This window comes from Lethenteron reissneri, chromosome 6 (genome assembly GCF_015708825.2).
Source record: "Lethenteron reissneri isolate LAM-NWPU_2019-01 chromosome 6, ASM1570882v1, whole genome shotgun sequence".
Taxonomy (NCBI): Eukaryota; Metazoa; Chordata; class Hyperoartia; order Petromyzontiformes; family Petromyzontidae; genus Lethenteron; species Lethenteron reissneri.
The window spans coordinates 10,093,369-10,114,478 of NC_083784.1; the positions used below are offsets into that span (position 1 = coordinate 10,093,369).

Consider the following 21,110-nt stretch of genomic DNA (forward strand, 5'->3'; position numbering starts at 1 on the left):
TCACTCACTGACCCACTCACTCACCGACCCAGTCGCCACACTGCAGGTGACAACACTTCTCTCTCTGCTAATTCCCTGGCACTTCTCCACCTCATAATAATGACGTGGTCGTGACTTGGAATTCCACCTCAACGTCTCTTTTCCAAAGCTCTTAAAATCACCTTCAATTCAAGGTACTTGTTCCAACTTGCAGAGTGCTGTTTGTTGTTGGCCGCTTGGAGTTTTTGCCCAGTTCGTTGTAAGCAGTGCGGCAACGCATCGTGCTCCCATGCTTCCCCGACTTCACCGACACGCAATGACCGGCGTGGTGAAGTATGGTCAAAAAAGATGACGCTTTAACGATTCGCGATGGACAGTCGTCGGCGTTTGTGACGTCACATACACACCGTTTACAGCGAAGTATGACGTCATTGTCCAGGTGAGCTCACCCCCGCGCCCCCCCCCCCCCCTGTGCAGGTGAGCTCGCCCCCCACTCCCCCCCACCCACGGCCTCACCCCGCCCCGCCCCTCGCTCCTCCCCCCCCGGGTGAGCTGCCCAAGACCTTCACCTTAGCCCCGCCCCTCGCCCACCCCGCCCCGCCCCGCCCACCCCCACCCCCTCCCCCTCCGGGTGAGCTGCCCAAGACCTTCACCTTAGCCCCGCCCCTCCCCCACCCCCACCCCCTCCCCCTCCGGGTGAGCTGCCCAAGACCTTCACCTTAGCCCCGCCCCTCCCCCACCCCCACCCCCTCCCCCTCCGGGTGAGCTGCCCAAGACCTTCACCTTAGCCCCGCCCCTCCCCCACCCCCACCCCCTCCCCCTCCGGGTGAGCTGCCCAAGACCTTCACCTTAGCCCCGCCCCTCCCCCACCCCCACCCCCTCCCCCTCCGGGTGAGCTGCCCAAGACCTTCACCTTAGCCCCGCCCCTCTCCCGCTCCTTCCCCCGCCCCTCACCCGCCCCGCCCCTCACCCGCCCCGCAATCACCGCCGGCCGTGGCCATGGACGGGTGAGTTGTGGGGTCGCGGAGCCGGAGCTCGAGGTGTAGCAAGCTGCTTTATCGACCACGGCAGCTGATGAGGATGATTGACCTGAGGCGATGTGTGTACATCAAGTTAGAGTTAGGGGGTGGAGTTGGCGCTGCGGTATATATCGGTGGAAATTCCACGTTTCTATGGCGGGGGTCCGCTCTTCCTAAGACTTCCCTCAAAGTGGTGCCAGTTTTATCGACCCCGAGATGGTATGGATGGGCCGAGACGAACCCCAGCAGGAGATGTGAACTTGTGAGCGCGGCGCTAGGGGACTTGATGCACGTCCACTTTACATTAGCTATATATACTGTACCTCTATAAGCACTGTATTCGTTTTCCAATAGATGTATAGTATATGTTAAACTAATGTCGCCAGTTAATTCGTTATTTTACACCCCGACTGATCAAGCAGCGTGCTGACGTGTGGTCAACCACCATGTCCGACGCAGCGTGAGGAGGCCTCAGCCAGCAATTGATTGACGGGGGCTACACTGCCCATAGAGTGTATGTATAGTGCATAGTCCATAATAACTGTAAATGTGTCGTTAAACCCGCCACCACCCGACACAGACAATCAGTAGAGCCACGCAGCGGCGGTGTGCTGGGGAAGTGTAAACCACCCACGACGTTTACAATTCGTCGCTGTGCTGAGCGAGTAACGAATTGGCGTGTGCCGGGTGGTGGCAGGTTTAACGACACATTTACGCGATCTAACCTCCCAAAAAACCCTTGTTCGGAAGTAAATTAATTAACTGGGAATTGCAATGCATTCTCATGGCTGAGTTATTACGTTACTGAGGAATTAGTTTGAGTCATCTTTTAAGGAAAACCAAACAGCCTCATCAGGAATATTTTCCAGGAGAGCCCGATACCCTGGGATGTTAAACCACGCACATGTAATGTATAGAGGGGGCCCTAGCTAACAAACAGGCGGTAGTTCACACGCGTTGTTTCAAGCGAAACAGCCGTGACTGCTGGCGAGACACTGAATGTCAAAACCGGCCAAAAGTTGATTCTGTTGAAGTGATGCTGCTGATCCAATCCACTCCCGAGAAGTCCGTTTCGCTCGCTGATGGGATGTGTAAATAAATACCCTAATGTGTGTGTGTAGAGGGACATTTATGAGGAGGCGTATTGTTTGATTGTTTACTTTAATTTGTCCGTGGCAGCAAACTGGAGTATACTCACCCCTAAATGTCCGCACAGATGGGTTCACCAACCCAGAATCAGAATCTTTTCAGATTTGCTGTGCTGCCAAGTGATGATCCTGGCGACCTCGCAGCAACACGGCGTGCTCTATGAGTGTCACCGATGTGCTCGATGCAGCAAATATCACAACCCGGACAAACATAAATATATGGATAATGAAATGGTACACATGAATAATTATATAATTTAGTCAAATGGTTCATGTAGAAAGTGCTCTTGCTATGATATTTGCAGATATGCGAGTGCGTTTTAAGTCTTAGTTTTAAATGTGCCGAGTCCGTATTGTATTCCTACCTAGTTAAGATAAGTTTGAATTTAATATTTGAATAAGTTGAGACGACTCGAGGCATTCCAGTGTGCCTGAGGGAACTGAACCCGCATGCCCAGCCACTGAATGCCCAAATAGATTTTGTTCTGCCGGATAGAGGGGGTCAAATGGGCGTACACTGGCTAGAGAAGAGATGGAGTGATGTGGTACAGGAGGATATGGAGTCTGAGTCGACTTGCAGAAGACTGGTACCAGCGGTGTCAAGATCGGCTTTTGTGGAGGAGGCTCGTGAAGGACGCTGCTACTGGGCAGTTGGAGGCAGTCGCCCTCCAACAACAACGGAAGGCGGAGGAGCGAACCTCACAACAATGAGCTGAGCACCGGGCGGCTAAAACGCAGCAAGTTGCCACTGTAGGGGGCAGAGGTGGTGCACCTGCCAATCATCTCGGTCAACCCATGGGACCTGGGTACGTCCCGTGACCACCTGCCAGCAAGCCTTGGGCACTTCACATGGCTTCAAGGTGCACATAGCCTGGTACAAGCGCCCCCGTGACCCCTCGATCCCCGTGACCCCTCGATCCCCGTGACTCACCGGCCCCCGTGACCCCACGGCCCCCGTGACCCCTCGGCCCCCGTGACCCCTCGGTCCCCGTGACCCCTCGGTCCCCATGACTCACCGGCCCCCGTGACCCCGATATCTCCCACAGCCTGGGCTCATGGCAGGCCCTGCGGCTCTTCACGCTCACCAAGCGGCAGTTCACCCTCGTGTTCGTCACCTTCTTCACAGCGCTCGCGCTCATCCTGCTCATCGGAATCAGCGGTGAGGCCCGCGCACAACAACAATAATACCTTCTTGGTTCTTTCGGTAAAGTCACGTAGAAGGGAAGTAATAAAATAATAAAAATAAAACATAATAAAATAAAATAATTCTCACGACGTTTCGGCTACAACGCAAGCAGCCGTCTTCAGGTGAAGAATGAGACACTGCCAAGCAAGAAGCTTATATATAAGCTGCGTTGGAGGTGGAAGAAGAGCGCCTTAACAAAGGAATGTGCATATGAAGAGGGATTTAGCATATTCATGGAAAATGCGTAGGAGGTGGGCGGGGGGGTTTCAAAGTCATATTATGCCCATGCATTATGCAGGATCAACAGCACCAAGGGGGGGTGCAGGGATTAGCAGTAACAAAGGAAAGGAATGTTAATGATATGTAGCTGCAGTTACTCAACAACCACGTAGAAAACTAAAGTATAAACTACATAAAAAACTAAAGTATAAATTGCATAGCACCATCAGTATACTTACTATACTCTACAATAAGCTGAGTTACTAACAGCAAGTAATACATTACAATTCTACGTCGTAAAAATTATATAATATGCTTCCATCTAAACTTTATTCTATTGCATCACACGAGCATATACCGTACTATATACTGCCAACATTAAATTATATACTGTATTGCTGTAAACCAACCTATACCTTATACATTTAATATAACACTATGTATTATTCTACCCACCCTAATGTGTGTCGAAATGGTTTATTACGTCCTTCCAATGATTGCTAAGCCAGAATCCATCTTCTCGGTTAAAATTGTCTCTGTGTTTGTATATGTGGATCGCCTCATGAACGAATCTCTCATGATAGCCAGATGGCTTGCAGAGAACCTCTGTCTTGGAGAAGTCAATATCATGTGAGCCCACTGAGTTGTAACAGTGATCTGCCACGGCTGAGGTGTTTGTCCTACCATGTTTCAGGTCAGCTTTATGTTCACGGATTTGGTCCGAGACATGTCGTTTGGTTTCCCCAATGTAACTGCTACCACAGAGGCAACTTAGTTTATAGACGCCAGGGTACTGTATGTCTGGAACTACATCTTTTACAGACGGTACCAGATCACGGATTTTATGTACTGTGTTGAATCGGACCTGGATCTTGTGTTTAATCAGGATTTTGGAGATCTTTTTTGTGACCCCAGCAATGTAGGGTAAGGTGATGGTCTTGAAAGGCTCCTCAACAGGATCCTTCTTGATGGTTGGAGTGATGGCTTTGCGGATTGTGTAGTCGGAGTAACCATTAGCCTTAAGAGCTTGGCGTACGTGTTTGAGTTCACTGGCAATGTGTTCATGGTCGGAGATGCATTGGGCTCTATGATATAGAGTCTTGATGAGGGAATTCTTCTGGGATGGATGGTGGTGGGAATCCGGTTTTAGGTAAGAATCCGTATGGGTGGCTTTCCTGTAGACAGTGGCTCATTGAACCATCAGGTCTCCTTTTGATTAGGACATCCAAAAAGGGTAGCTTGCCATCTTTTTCGACTTCCATGGTGAATCTGATGGCTGGGTGTATGGAATTGATGTGGTCGAGAAATTGGTCTAGAGCAGGCCGGCCATGTGGCCAGATGACAAAGGTGTCGTCTACGTACCTCTTCCATAAGGTCGGGTGTAGAGTGGCAGTCTGGATGGCGTCAGTCTCAAATTTCTCCATGAAGATGTTGGCTACAACCGGAGATAGGGGGGAGCCCATTGGGGTGCCCTCACTTTGCTTGTAGAAAGTTCCATTCCAGGTGAAGTATGTATTGGTTAAGCAGTGTCTCACCAGGGGGGGTACCCCAGCATTCAGTCCTTGATGAACCAAGTCTTCAATGATTGCGATGGTGTCAGGTACAGGAACCTTGGTGAATAAGGAAACCACATCAAAACTGGCAAGCAGGTCGTCTGGGGACAGGGCAATCCCCTTGATTGTCGATACCAGGTCAGTAGAGTTTAGTACCGCAGAGGTGGTTTTTCCAGTGAAAGGCCGTAGGATTTCAGACAAAAAACGAGCCAATTTATAGGTGGGGGAGTTGATAGTAGAGACAACGGGACGAAGAGGTGTATCTTCTTTATGTATCTTTGGCAAGCCGTATAATCTTGGTGGCCTGGCTGCAGAAGGTTTCAACGAGAATTGTTTGGTCTGATCAATTAATGCGGTTGAATCAGAAATGATTTGCTTGGTTTTAGAGACGAGGCTGTTGGTGGGGTCTCTTTTTATTTTTGTATAGCTGCTACATAAAATCTACATAAAATCCGTGATCTGGTACCGTCTGTAAAAGATGTGGTTCCAGACATACAGTACCCTGGCGTCTACAAACTAAGTTGCCTCTGTGGTAACAGTTACATTGGGGAAACCAAACGACATGTCTCGGACCGCATCCGTGAACATAAAGCTGACCTGAAACATGGTAGGACAAACACCTCAGCCGTGGCAGATCACTGTTACAACTCAGTGGGCTCACATGATATTGACTTCTCCAAGACAGAGGTTCTCTGCAAGCCATCTGGCTATCATGAGAGATTCGTTCATGAGGCGATCCACATATACAAACACAGAGACAATTTTAACCGAGAAGATGGATTCTGGCTTAGCAATCATTGGAAGGACGTAATAAACCATTTCGACACACATTAGGGTGGGTAGAATAATACATAGTGTTATTTTAAATGTATAAGGTATAGGTTGGTTTACAGCAATACAGTATATAATTTAATGTTGGCAGTATATAGTACGGTATATGCTCGTGTGATGCAATAGAATAAAGTTTAGATGGAAGCATATTATATCATTTTTACGACGTAGAATTGTAATGTATTACTTGCTGTTAGTAACTCAGCTTATTGTAGAGTATAGTAAGTATACTGATGGTGCTATGCAATTTATACTTTAGTTTTTTATGTAGTTTATACTTTAGTTTTCTACGTGGTTGTTGAGTAACTGCAGCTACATATCATTAACATTCCTTTCCTTTGTTACTGCTAATCCCTGCACCCCCCCTTGGTGCTGTTGATCCTGCATAATGCATGGGCATAATATGACTTTGAAACCCCCCCGCCCACCTCCTACGCATTTCCCATGAATATGCTAAATCCCTCTTCATATGCACATTCCTTTGTTAAGGCGCTCTTCTTCCACCTCCAACGCAGCTTATATATAAGCTTCTTGCTTGGCAGTGTCTCATTCTTCACCTGAAGACGGCTGCTTGCGTTGTAGCCGAAACGTCGTGAGAATTATTTTATTATGTTTTATTTTTATTATTTTATTACTTCCCTTCTACGTGACTTTACCGAAAGAACCAAGAAGATGAATCCCTGCAGTCACGAAAGCTTTAAATCGAAACAATAATACCGTCCTTGGGCGCGTTTGCTATTCGTGCCATTCCTATGGCGCAAGGCTACAACGACGAACATGCTGCCGTCTTTCACAGATGTTGTCCGCAGTAGTTTCACCGCGAGATGCGATGTCGACGTGTGTGTGGTCCCAATTGGGTCATGTTCAGAGAGGTTTTTTTCGAAATTGGACCATGACGCCGGCACACGTTTGGTCTGCTCATTTAGAATGACGTCACGAATATTTGACATCCGCTGTAAAGCAGCTGATGCGTAGTATTATATAGTTAAAACACCTGCAGTATTAACCAGTAGTATTGTATACTTAAAACACCCGCAGTATTAACCAGTAGTATTTTATAGTTAAAACACCCGCAGTATTAACCGGGGCGGCCTAGCAGATTCGGATCGTGAGTCTCCGCAGTTAGCAGCGAACACACGCGACCGCCGGCCCGTAGTGTCACTGCCCCCAATATGCCCACGACGTGTGGCCGTTATGGCAAGGAGATTAACACATCAACATGGCAGTACAGCAACTGGGTTGCTCACCGCTCTGTAGAAATTTGTGAATTTTTGGTTTCTTGCACGTTCAAATGCTAAGAAGTGGATTAAGTGGCTCACGGTTTTTTAGGCTTGGTGAGATGGTGACTTGCTGACCCACCCCCTACTGGACATCTGTGAAAAAGAGCTTCATAGCTCATCAGATTCTTCCAGTATAAATAAGAGATTCTAACTTTGTAAAGAATTTGGAGTGGTACTCATCTATTGGAGGCCCTGACATTTCCACATTCCCATGACGTCTGGGAAGCCAGCGGTGGTCATCTCATTTTATTGACCTTCAAAGAGAAGATGATGTGCTGAGCCTTCTTGATTGTGAAGCTGACCTCTATAACCGACGTGTCGCTCCATCGGAGCTTAATGTAATATAGAGAAGGAAAATAAGGTTCTGTTTTCTGTGGCACACTTAATTATTTAAGCGCTACACTCTTTTGAAGATGAATTTGGAACAGAGAATATATATTTCTCTTGTAAACCAACGCCAATTTTCTGCATTGGCGTTGGAAGCTTTGGTTAGTAATACGTCTCCCAGTTGGGTTTCTAAAGCATGTTCATTTTGCTAATGCTCTTGCTACGAATCTCGAGAGGCTGTTTTAGTTACAAAAATATTTTTTTGCCCTGGGGATCAGGTTATTTTATTGTTTATTTTTATATAAATTGTTGCTCTTTAAGAGGATAAAGGTTACCGATGGCCATTTGCACTCATCCAATGGAAAGGTCGTCTATTGACCATGTGAAAAATAACTGTAGCCTCTGAATGATGAAGTGTCTTTGTGTTTCACGTTACAGACTGATGCACACACGTGTGTGTGTGTTGCACACACAGCCCCTTTTTGTCAATCCACTGCGATATGAGGGCTCTTCCCCCCCTCCCATACCGTGTGGCTTGTGAGGGTTATTTGACCATACTTCCCCACTATTGTCAGTGTGGGTTGGTGAAGGCTTGCAAACGTAGACGCGGGAGTGTATAAGTACGGTAATAAATGTTGCTGCACTGCCTGCTGCTGCTCACAACAACAACAATGCACCACAGCAGCAGCCGGCTTCGGATGGTGGTCAAACATCCGGGCTCAATCCAGGCTCAACCTCTGCTTATATTCTGAGATCTCATGACATCGGGTGCGTTCCCGGTGATTTGGTCATACGTGTACTCACACAGTCTAAGGCTGAGTGGCGTTAACTGTGACTTTGATGATGATCCTGGCAAATCGGGTTCATTTTGTAGCTCAGATATGTTATCAGAGTGGCAATGAAAGTGCCAGCAAATAAAGGACACAAACCTGCCGTGCTTAATGACGTCAAGATCTGCACAGGCCAGACGCTGCTGTGCAAGTGCCTTTGTTGAAAAGTCTAACGCTGTATACGAATCCGCGAGCCACGTTTGGCTGAAAGTTGATAACCTGTTTGCACACTGTGTTCGGGTGCCACGGGCGCGAGATGTTAACTACCTCGCCTGGTATACAGGAGGTCATGGGTTCGATCCTGACCCTGATGCCTGCTGTATATTTGGAGTTTAGATGTTCTCCCCAGTTTAACACATAGGCTTTCACGACTATGGATGTTTTTCTCTGGGTCCTCCAGTTTTTCCCTCCACATCACATTTAGAAGCATGCATTTAGAAGCTCCGACCCTGACTCCTGTATATCTGTAGTTTGCGTGTTTTCCCCGTGGTCGCGTGGATTTTTCTCCGGGTCCTCCGGTTTGTCCCTCCACATTTAGAATCAACATGCGTTCAGAGTATTTTGCTGCTATAATTTTCCACGTGATAAGCCACTTCGTTAAGCTATCATTTGTGATAGCCAGGTCACTTCTGCAAAAGAGCTACATAGCTCAGTGGGCCTTTTTTGGTAAAATTAAAATAGTTTTTAGTTTATTTATAAGATACATTCCGAATAAGGTTTCATACACATGCACACACACTCTAAATATAATATCTACAGCTGAATCTCGCTTCTGGTTTTATTTGAAACTTACAGCGCTGTGATGGCATGTTTCAGGGTGTGTTATTCTATTCTTATATTTGGGTTACCTGGGTGTGCCCCTTGGCCCTCTGAATGTGGTTCAACAAGTTTAAGTGCACTCAGAAACAACGGTGTTGCGTAAGCGTGGACACTGAACGCGTCTATTCACAGAGGTGGGCGTGCAGTGGCCTCTTTCTGTGTTCAAGAGTGCCACTTCAAATGGAAAATAAACTAAATAGACACAATGCGCCCGACTTCCCAGATCCATCTCTTCACACACACAACAAAACTACATTATTTTTTTAACTCATCCTATCAGCCACACAACCTCTCTGGGAGTGCATCGTTCTTGCAGCAAAAACACTGAACCGGTTTGGACATTGATTGTCTCATCAGCAGTCGGTCTTGCTTGAACCAATGCTGGTGAACTGCGAGATGTTCATAGGCAAGGACCCTCCCTCTGTGTAAAACATGGATACTTTTTCGACACAAACCTATATAATACATAACACAAAATAATAATTTCAGATGGGACGGCTCAATTAAGAGACTTGCATTAAATGTGCCATGAGAGTGAACCGAGTCGGTGTGTTCTTCTAGATGGGAGAATGTGAAGGCGCGGCGTGGACGATTTTTCATAATAGAGATTTTTTTGGGTTCGATCACGTTAACATAAATGTGTTGTTAAACCTGCCACTACCCAACACAGCCAATTAGTAATGTTTGTCACGAAAACAAAACAAGCCAGTAAGTTACTAGTTCAGCACCCCAGTGTGTTGAAGAGTAAACCCACAACATTTACAATTCGAGTATGATGTTTCGCCGGTAATTAGAACGAGCCTCATCAGGCGACAGCCAGAATTGATTTTCCCTCTGTAAACCACGAACAGTGCCAGAAACACCGTGGCGGGGATGATAGCGTAGACATCAATGCGTAACAACGTCAATGCGTGCTATGACACACGTCTAATTGGCAGCTGTACCAGACCGGGTGGTGGCAATCAATCAGTTGCGATTCCCTAATCTGGATGCCCCAGCCCAGACAACTCACTCAACGAAGGCCTCTTCTAGCTGTGAAAACTCAACAAAGTCGAGCCACTGCAATTACACCCTTGCTCTGTATGCCCAAAGGTGTATTTCTTCGTGAACGTTTGTATGAAGCACAGCCCCCATCCTCTCGCATAATGTGCAGACGAGGGCAGCCCAGCAGGTCTCCCCCGGCTTCAACACGGCACGGGCACGGCAAGGCTCCTTTGGTGCCCCGAGCCAGGGTGGCAATGCCACTTTCCCACGGCGAGACCAGTCACTCTGTTGGGTGGCCGCCGCTGCTGACTTCGCACACAGAGCGGTACTCATTTTAACCCCTCTGGAGTGATCATTTACTGAGCTGATCCCCAGCTGGGATTTAACTTTCAATCTGAGACGAGCGCTTGAAGCACGTAGCCACCCGGCTCGACAATGCGAGTGCAGTAGGATGTGAGGTCCTCCATGCTTTTTTATTATCAGATATAGCCCCAGTGCACTGTGGGTAAATTCATGTTGGCTTCGTACATGGCGCATTCCATTCCTTGGCTGCCATTCTGTCATTATTCTTGACCACTGACCATCATTCCGTATCGTGTCTTGCCCAAGCCTACGTACCTATTTAACAGTTAATTTGTCTGCGTGATTTCTTCCCTCGTGTAGGCAATAGACAAACCTGTTGGCATTCTGTAGCTTGGTAATGTTTCCGACTCAAGTTGAAAGCTATAATAATGCATTGTCTCTCTCTGTCTATCTCAGTCTATTTTTGCTACCTGAAATGTGGAGGCACGGTAATGCTCAAAAAGATGTATCAACGTGAATTAAACTTTAGCATTATGCCATGTTGCTATTAGGGACTTACCTCAAGGTCTATCGGCCACATTGGTCAAAGCGTCACCCGCCGCACTCCCCAGCAGGACCGCTATATGTGCCCTGTGGTCTCATTGTGGCCTATGCACTGCTTCTTGTAAACCTGGTGCAAGAAACAAATTTTATTATCACCAAATCAACACTGCTGAGGATGAGTGCTAATTGGAGGGCATTGTACAATCAAAGCATGGGCACGATTTTTGTTCCTGGTTTTCTCCCTGAAGTATTTTCTCTTGCTGTGCTTTCAGGCCCTGAAATCACCGAGTCCCACATCCTCAAGGCCACGGATATAGAAGAGCATCCGGATGACCTCAGGGTAAACACATGCACACTTCATGTAACACTGCAGTGTTAAATCTTGACTTAAAGCTTTCGTGACTGTTCATGAAGCCATCCAGATACACAAACACGGACACAACTTCAACCGAGAAAATGGGTATAAACTGAGCAATCATTGGACGTTATTAACCAGGTTAAGTCATATCTGGCTGTGATGCTTCCATCTTACCTGCCTATGTTAGCAGTTATGAATTACATTACCTTGTTAAATGTCTTTACATTAACAGGCTAAATGTCTCACTAACATAGCTGCTGCTCTCTTCTCCTCAATGTGGCGGTGGCACTCGTTGTTTAATAGGCTGAATGTCTCTCATTAACACATCCGCTGCTGCGGGAGCCGTCTCACATTGACATGCTAATCTCTAATCTCGACCAATGCAATGGCTTCTTCAGCACCGTAGTCATGGGGTTACATTAACAGATTGACTTGCTAATCTCTAGTAACACAATGGCCGAGGTATAGCTAGCTCTGCGATCTTACACTTACTTGCAAATTCCATCTCTAGCCCTGCCCACTTTCCCTTGGGTTGTACCCATCTCAAACCTTTATAACCGATGGCTGCTGTAGCTCTCTCGCTATATTTCTTCCTGCCTCAGCAGTCCGCCTGGTTGTGCTTTTAGATGAACTTGTATCTGCCACAGTAATGTATAATTTTCACGACTCACTGTAGCCTGCTATTTGACAAGCTCTATCTAATGCTGTCTTGAGCATTGTGTGCTGCACTATAAAGCGGCTACCTGATTTGCAGCTAATGTCAGTGACACGCGATATCTGAACTAGTCCTAGGCGCACCCCCTTTTCCAGCCTGCACTGACCAGAATGGTGAGGTATGGTTAAACAATATCCACAATTGACACGATGTGGGGAGGCCCTGATCCAGAAGTGGACGGTTCACTCATTGTTAAAGATCGCGGTTTTCCTAAGCCAGGAATCCGCAACCAAAATGACAAGAATTTTTGATTTCGAATTCGGTAAATAACCATATATTTCAAGAGCGACAATGCACTGTGAATACGAGATGGCGGTTCCTAAATAAATAACATCACAAAGCAGACCTTAAAGAGCCAAATGTGGCTCCGGAGCCACAGGTTGGGTGAGAGGTCGGGTGAGAGGTTGGGTGAGAGGTTGATGAGAGGTTGGGTGAGAGGATGGTTGAGAGGTCGGGTGAGAGGATGGGTGAGAGGATGGGTGAGAGGTTGGGTGAGAGGTCGGGTGAGAGGTCGGGTGAGAGGTCGGGTGAGAGGATGGGTGAGAGGTTGGGTGAGAGGTTGGGTGAGAGGTTGGGTGAGAGGTCGGGTGAGAGGTTGGGTGAGAGGTTGGGTGAGAGGTTGGGTGAGAGGTTGGGTGAGAGGTCGGGTGAGAGGTCGGGTGAGAGGTCGGGTGAGAGGATGGGTGAGAGGATGGGTGAGAGGTTGGGTGAGAGGTTGGGTGAGAGGTTGGATGAGAGGTTGTGAACACTGCACGCAGGGGCCGATCTTCCCATGTAAGCTTTCGCCACGCACTGTTGTGGGCATCTTCACGAGGTCCATTTTAAATATAAAACATCCATCATCATCACCAGCTGTGCATTAGCCACTGCTGCCTGAATGCCATAGCAAGTCGTCGTTGCCTCGCGATGCAAAAACCCATCTGTTTCTGGCTTCAGTTTAATTCCTAAACCTTCCCGCAGTAAGGAGTGCATTGCAAAAGCTCATTAGGAGATATTCTCAACACGCAGCCTGATCTGAAAACTGCGACTACGAAAACGCATGTGCGAAGCGTAATAACGCGTTTCTAACATCTTCCCTCGTCGCGAAGCCATTGAGCACACACACTTGTCACTTCCTGCAAAGTGGTACTGTATTATTTTTGTATCGACCCTAGAGGGATGATATGCCGAGCGGACTCCTCGCCGCGATTATACCTTCCTTCCTGCCCAATTTTGCGTTAGATGTCTTGTCGTAAAGCTGCCCAGCCAATGACGTCTCCTTGACAAAGCGCCAGTGGTGCAGTATATTCCCTGGAGAAAAACTGACATCACAAATGTGAAGGCAAGAACCTCGGGGGGTTGTGCCCGCTGCAGCAGTGGAACGTGATGACCAAGGTGGTATTGCCACGTCTGTTTCCAGAAAATCTGCGTTTTGACAAAAACTCAATACGTTCGTCAATAACGGCGCCATTAAAAGGAACAACATGTTTTTGTACGTACTGTAATAGGTAACGTTTCAAGCAATGGCACATGACCCATGTTATCTCTTAATTCATATCAAAGCCTCTGCACGTCTCTCACCAATCTCAATGCAAGAAGTCAATATGTTTAACGCTCTCCTCTGTAACACTTGTGGGGCCATCGCTTTCACAGAATTCAGTCGGCTACATCTTCGCAGCACACGTGCCACGTGTGCTATGAGCAGGGCCTTTTCCAAAAGTGTCACCTGGTCCATATTTATGCCTTTTTAGGCCACGGTGTTCCTTCCAAGCGTGTTGAGTTTGTGATGTTTGTGCTTGTTCACCGCAGCCCATGTGGCAGTATCGCCAAATACTGTTTGTGTTGACAGACCACTGCAATATCAATCTTTCCGTCCTTTCCTGCGCAATGAGAGCACCCGTGTCATTGAGACCCTGAGTGGGAGGAGCACATTAATAAAAGTGTTTACTGCAGAGCAACACAGAGGCTTACACAAGCGTGCAAATCCAATGCCGAAAAATCAGTCATCCAATGACAGTGTAATATTAACATATTTTAACCATTTAAGTGTAGTAAATTTCAGCTGAACAAATGTACTTATTCACCCACGAAGACACACTGAGTCCGAAAACTGTTTTTCGGAGGGTCTTGCTACATTGGGATGTTTTGGCAATTAATTACACCGTATTTCTTTTAGCTATCGAAGAAAACGGGAAAACCCTTAGGAAACCCATGCAGAACAGAGGGAGAACACCGATAGACTCCACACAGAAATGCACCTGAGTCGAGAATCGAACCCAGGTTCTTGCTGTACGACTACATGCAATGGTTTATGATGTCAAGTCGATGCCGCATTTGATGCAATTTTTATTCCAACACATTTTATTGTCCCGCATGTGACCTTGCCGTCATGCCTCGGGGAAATGGGTATTTGCAACAAAACCATTTACCCTTTCGTCACGCGCCGCATCGTGTGCAACATGCGTGCACGAGTAATCGGTATTGGCCAAACATCGCGGTGCAGGACCCTCCTGATAAAGAGTCTCAGGAGTCGCCGTGGCTTTCTTATTATTATCGTGTGAACTATGTATTACTACTATTATTATCGTGTGAACTATGTATTACTACTATTATTATCGTGTGAACTATGTATTACTACTATTATTATCGTGTGAACTATGTATTACTACTATTATTATCGTGTGAACTATGTATTACTACTATTATTATCGTGTGAACTATGTATTACTACTATTATTATCATGATTCAACCAGGAGAGGAACGCTCGGCATATGTAAAGCGCGTGCTGTGGAGGGCGCGATTCTAAATCTTGTGTTAACATCAGAGGGACGTTGTTATCTGGGAGAGATGACCCGGTGGGCATGGTGTGGGTTTGATTAATATTGACAGTCATTGGATTTCTACTTTTTTTCCTCTCTCTCAAGTGATTGCCATGTTTAAAGAAAAAAGAGCTTGGAAGATGGATCAGATAAAAAATATATACCGCCAAGATTTGCAACCTTTTGTGTCAATCCACTGCTGGATGAAGGCCTCCCTATGCCATGATATTTCAGGAAGTTGTTTAACTGTACTGCACTGCACTGCCCAGTGGGGGTGGGTAAAGGGAGATCCCAACACCGATTCAGATATCAATCGTCGCCGATGTTTGCCATGGCGGAAATCGAACTTGGGTTGCTGAGTTCATGGCACGGTGTGGTAATTACTGTGCCACCACTCCCCATAATAATGTACATTGTACTGTATTTTCCCTTCATGGTAACATGCAGAGAAACACAAAAAGGTGTGTTTGTGTTGCTCATATGATGTGTGGACCGTGCCCTCTTAATCAAAAGTCATGAATTGTGGGGGGAGTCAATAGGGGTTGCCTTATGGAAAGACTCGTCCCTGTCATACGAATATGGAATTTACACAACTGGCTCAGGGCTGCACACTGGAGATGAGTTGCGGCGCTTAATCGAGTAGGAAATCACTTTGCTTTTTATCTTTCAACAAATGTCTTCTTTGAATGGGCGATGACGAGCAGCGGTGGGTGGCTTTTGCATGGTGTGTCTTTGCAGACAGCAGTGGAGTACCCCTTGGAGACTCCGGAACTCAATCCGTTCAACCAGCAGCTCTGGCTGACCTTGCGCCTGGAGCTGGAGACACCGCCAGGTGACTGGCACCCATCTCTGGTCCCGAGTGAGCACATGGCTCAGCTCAGGTCGAGGGTCGGGCACCTCTCCTACGCTCCACGGGTTAGATAATGACCCTTGACGTCATTTTACGTCAGAAATATCCGCTCTGAAACGGCCCCGCGAATGATATTTATCTGTCACAGGAAAAGTCTGATCAGCTACTAGAGGGGAAAACCTGACGACAAAATGTTTCTTAATATAGCACAGATCCAGTCACTTCTGTCACTATAAGTTCCCCCTCGCAGTGACAGCAGTGGCTGAGCTCTCTGTGTGTGCGTGTGCATGTGGCTGCCCGCCAAAGGCATTTGAAAGTCCTGTTCGGCCTCAGATCATTGAAAAAGGTTCCCGACCCCTGAGTGAGAGGGGTGACAGGCAGTGACAGAGCAATGCCGTGTCACTGTGACGCCACTGCCTGTTGGGATGCACTCAGCTGGAGGGGAAGGTCATTGAGTGTGATCAGGTCACAGGGTCACCCACCATCGTCGGTCCTTGATTAGACCAACTCCTTTAATCTATTATTGGCGATCAAACTGGCATCGCGCAACACGACGCCACACGGAGTGATGGCGCGATGGTGATAATTGCCAACAATTTAGTCCATTTGGTAATTCGGGCCGTTCTCATGGCGCACGGCGGCTATCTGACTGTCGCCTGATGAGGCTGGTTGTAATTACTGGCGAAACGTCACAGTACTCGAAATGTAAAATTCTTGAGGGTTTACTCTCCAGCACACCGGTATGCTGAACTTGCAAATAACTCGTTTTTGCAGATAGCTAATGAGCCCGTGTGTATTTGTGTAAGATTGACACGTAGTTTTCACGACAAATATTATTCATAATAGAGGTGTTTTTGGGTTTCGTTAGCCCGCCTCCATTCAACACAGTCAATAAGTGAGGTTTGGCAAAATCTGGCAAAACCGCCCGACGATGCTGGTTGATGTAATTACCAGCGAAACGTCACGGTACTCAAGTTGTAAATGTTGTGGGTTTACTCTCCAACACACACCCGGTGGTGTTGAAGGAATCACTAATTGGCACGTTTTTGTGTCGGGTGGTGGCGGGTTAACGATACATTTATGCTAATGCGATTTAACCCTAAACAAAAAAACCTCTCATGGATTTGAAATTAATCGTTAAAATTTTGACTGGCGCCAGCAGACAATGGCCTGCTCGTTTCTAACGACCTCTGCAGCGGGTGGGAAATCTACGACACCCACCATGAAGCAGACTGGGCACATATTTGCGTTATTTTAGTATGCCGCTGTATAACAATCATGATAATAATAACCAGGCCCGCCTGCCGAATTCAAAATCGCGAACCTCTGCATCAAGCGGCGGACGCGGCTACCGCCGTGCAAATCTCCTCCCTCTCCCCTCGGTGATCCATGGAGCGTGCTGGCTGTGCAGAGGCAATGGTGCATGTGTGACGCCAGACCTGCAAGTCCTCGAGATGCCCTAGGATACGGAGAGCAGCCTTCCTGTTAATCCGTAATAGTGATCTCGTCTGCCACGGGCAAAAAAACATTTATATAGTTTGCCAACATTCTACGGCATGCATTAATCTTGGAGACACATTTTATTCTGATTTTCGGAACTGTAATAACGTTGACACATTTTTCTGAGAAATTTAAACAACCTCCTTGTGACGGGCAGGCTGTTACCTAATTCATTTATATCTCTCTGCTGCTTTTTGGCACCGTGACTGTAATATATTGTGTCATTGAATTTCTCATTAAGTTTCAGTTATAGGTGTCATTATGGTATGTTTAAAATCCCATCACTCTTGCCAAAGAGACAAATGTAAGGTTTTACAGGGCACATTTAGCATTCATTTGCTATCTTATGACTATTCCTTAGTGAATATTTTTATTTATATGTCAAGCTCATGATTTTACTGGATTCAGGGGAATTTTACTTGACTAAGAAGATAAAACGAAGTAATGTTGTTTGTTGTGAATGTAACGTTATCACGGTAATTTCTGGAGCCAGCACGGTGAAGTATGCTCAAACAACCTGATTACTGACATGGCACAGGGAGATCTACATTTAGCAGTCGATTCATAAAACGCCTTATGATGAACATTGTAATCACATTTCGTGGCAACATCAACACTGATCGAAGCAATGTAGCTCTTACTAATGAAGCTAGCATCCATCCATCCGCGCGGTCAGTAACATGAGTACCACTTTGTATATAAATCAAGGGACATGATGAGCACTGCCTCATCATCACGCATTATAGCAGAGAGACTTTGGTCCTCAGTAGTATTTTAATCTGAACACCGTTGTTGAGCAGAGGTCTACAGGCCCGATGGCCCCGAAATGCCAAGTGGCCAGCAATAAACGGCACATTTAAAGTTGTAAGAAGCAAGAGTGGAAACGAATTTCTCGAATTGTCCAAGGTTAGTTTGAGAGGTTAGCAGAAAGAGAAATGTTGTGACCTGCAACGTGGTGAGCGGGTGGTGAGCGGGTGGTGAGGAGTGGTGGCTCAGCGGCAAGCACTCTGCGCTGCCAACTCGGCCACCTGAGTTCGATTCCCGCTCGCGACCAATAATGGGGACAGTGAATATGTGAACTGGTCCCGGTCCTCTCCTAGGTTGACTCGGCCTTAAAATGAGTATCTGATGGGGTGTGTAGGCATCGCCACTGGGGAGACAAAGGTGGCCGGGCGTGGTGTTGGCCACCCCACCCCCTGATGTGCCGTGCCGACCCTAATAGCTTCTCGCTAACAACACTTGCCCCAACAGTCTGTTAGAGGCTATTTGGGGGATCTTTGAGTGAGGGAGTGTGTAAATGGGTGAGCGAGCAGGTGAGCAAGTTGTTTTGACCTGTGGGGTGCTGGATGAGATGAAACAGTCCGTGTCTGGTAGACAGAGTCCTCAACACGGGTGGAGGAATCGGTGAGTGAAGTTCAAGCAAAACAGTAACCATGGAAATACAGTAGCAGCTGCAGCTATAGAAGAGTGAAAAGGAGGCCAATGACCGCCGGCAAGCGAGCGAGCGAGTGACTGGAGTGCATCGGTAAGGGCTGGGATCATCAATCATCACGTTTCATTTATGCAGCGAGGGAGCAACTGGGTGCTCCGGCCCAGATATGACAAGCGCACTAATGTAACGACGCTGCTGCTAGCTAGGGCGCCACTGTGCAAACCACAGGGATCATAGTAGCTGTGTTTTTATGACCAATCTTGACCTCAATGTTGACCCCTGGCCTTAGGCTGATTAAATAATTCTCAGGGCGGCTGCATTTTCATCTTGATCTCTTCTAGTTTTTAAATGTAATCAATGCACGTTGATTAAGATTTATTGCACTTTAACTTGGCATGTGCCTACGCAATAAAAAATACAATTAGTGGTGAAATCGACCATATTTGCTTGGTATTGATTATAATTGCTCGATGTTGGTTGAGTTATATTTCATTGTACTTCCATGATTATGCGTTTTGCATCAAACACATTTTTATTGTGATTTCACAATCAATCTGGGCGGGTGTAGACAATTGTAAAGTGTCGCCCCCACTCAAGCAAGCGTTGGGACTCCGCTCGTCTGCATTGGCGACGCTGAGCCGGCGAGTGTAAATTGTACATTCTTACGTTGAGTGTTCAGTCTGTGAAGTGTAGCACCAATTTTAATGTGATTGAGTATTTTTTTACGGTCATCAGTGACCGGGGTGAGACCATCAACTCGCTGCACTTGGGAACCCGGTATACTGACAGGCGAGCCAGAAGATCTACGCAGTGGGAGCTCTCAAGCGATCTTAGCGGTCAGTGCTCTCAGTCCGTAAAGGACAGCCGCTCTCGGCTGGCCACGTACTGGTGCTTGTTTTATTGACCGCCTGATAATATTAAGAGCCAGGCACAGGGACGTACGACTGCAGGTGAGCGCTTTGGAGGCAAGGGGTCATGAAGCTGGATTGAAAACTCACTCCTATAGAACTGCTTTTTGCGTTTTGTTTGTTGTCCTTCCCCCGCACCTCCGATTAACACGGTTGGCTACGTGCAGTGCGAAAGAAGTTCAACGTATATACATACAAGCCCACAAATTTGTGAAACTCCCAAAGAAGCTGTGGCCTGCGAGGTGACTAGGATATTAAAGTATAGAAAGTAGGTTCATGAACCCATATGTGCAGACCTTTGAGTGCGTAACCTCTCACTTGTGCGTTCTCTCTGAGTTCCGCACGAATGTAAACACTCGTATAAATAGAGTTGGCCAAACCTCCGAGGCAATGTTGGTTTGTCAGTCAATGCGGCCACTCGCGTCGCGGAGTCCACACGTGAAAACTTTATGTTCTGAGAACTTCAATTAATTATTTAGGCTTAGAAGCGCAGATCGAAAGTGCCGCTTTCGTTTTTTTTCTCCGCTTGGTACATCGTGCGCTTCAACACGGGGCGCCTGGAGGAGAGCCGCCGCCGTGAGCCCGGGTTGAGATGCGTTCACTCGCGGAATCCTCCCTCCCTCCCTCTCCCTCCACAAGCCTTTGTTCCGCCATGCGGGCTCCAGCACAGGGGGGGGGGGGGGGGGCTCGCATTGAAGGTTCCAGAATGTAAAGGAAAGCGGAACCCCCCTCCCCACAAAAATACCACAAAGACCAAACAAAACAGCCGTTATCAAGCTATCAGAAACAGTTTTATTTTTGTGAGCATTTTTTTATTGTCATTAAAGAACCGAGAAATACAGTGGGGGTTTCAAAAGGAGCGGTAGGAACAAGGTGTATTTAATGTATAACAGGCTAGGCCGCAATGCACCCTCCTTCCGTGGTAGGGGGTAACGATCGGGAGCAGGGTACATAAGGGGGGGGGGTGGGGGGGGGAGACCCATGGGATAACGGGGAGGGGTGGGGCAGCAGTTGTTTTAACCGACTACATTCTGCTGATGATGGGTAGAAAGTGCAGACCCGTCCAGCGCCTGCCTGTATAAACTAACCTAGGTTATTTTTTTATTGTTGCTGTTGGCATTTCGACTGAATGTATGGACGGCTATAGTTGATGAAGGATCTCTAAACCAACTTAGAAAGACCCACCGCCTGATTGGCTAAAACAGCTCTTTGACGTTTCGATTTAAAGCTTTCGTGACTGCAGGGATTCATCTTCTTGTTTCTTTCGGTAAAGTCACGTAGAAGGGAAGTAATAAAATAATAAAAATAAAACATAATAAAACAATTCTCACGACGTTTCGGCTACAACGCAAGCAGCCGTCTTCAGGTGAAGAATGAGACACTACCAAACTAGGAGCTTATATATAAGCTGCATTGGGGGTTGAAGAGCGCCTTAACAAAAAGAATGTGCATGTGAAGAGGAATTTAGCATATTCATGGAAAATGCGTAGGCGTTGGGCGGGGGGGTGTCAAAGTCATATTATGCCC

The 21,110-nt window shown here is 47.0% G+C and overlaps 1 protein-coding gene across 4 annotated transcripts in view; it reads left to right on the plus strand.

The window, feature by feature from the left end:
- The first annotated feature begins 956 nt into the window (after nt 1-956).
- Nucleotides 957-21,110, plus strand: part of LOC133354882 (transmembrane protein 181-like) — a 58,839-nt gene continuing 38,685 nt past the window's right edge. For 2 of the 4 annotated variants that reach the window (XM_061572037.1, XM_061572045.1), the window contains exons 1-4: nt 1,729-3,006; nt 3,193-3,305; nt 11,294-11,361; nt 15,632-15,725. In XM_061572037.1, coding sequence (XP_061428021.1) covers nt 2,996-3,006; nt 3,193-3,305; nt 11,294-11,361; nt 15,632-15,725 — 286 coding nt within the window. In that variant the 5' untranslated portion in view covers nt 1,729-2,995. Of the gene's footprint in view, nt 987-1,727; nt 3,007-3,192; nt 3,306-11,293; nt 11,362-15,631; nt 15,726-21,110 lie in introns of those variants that run through there. The other 2 variants (XM_061572064.1, XM_061572055.1) reach the window with 2 other exon arrangements.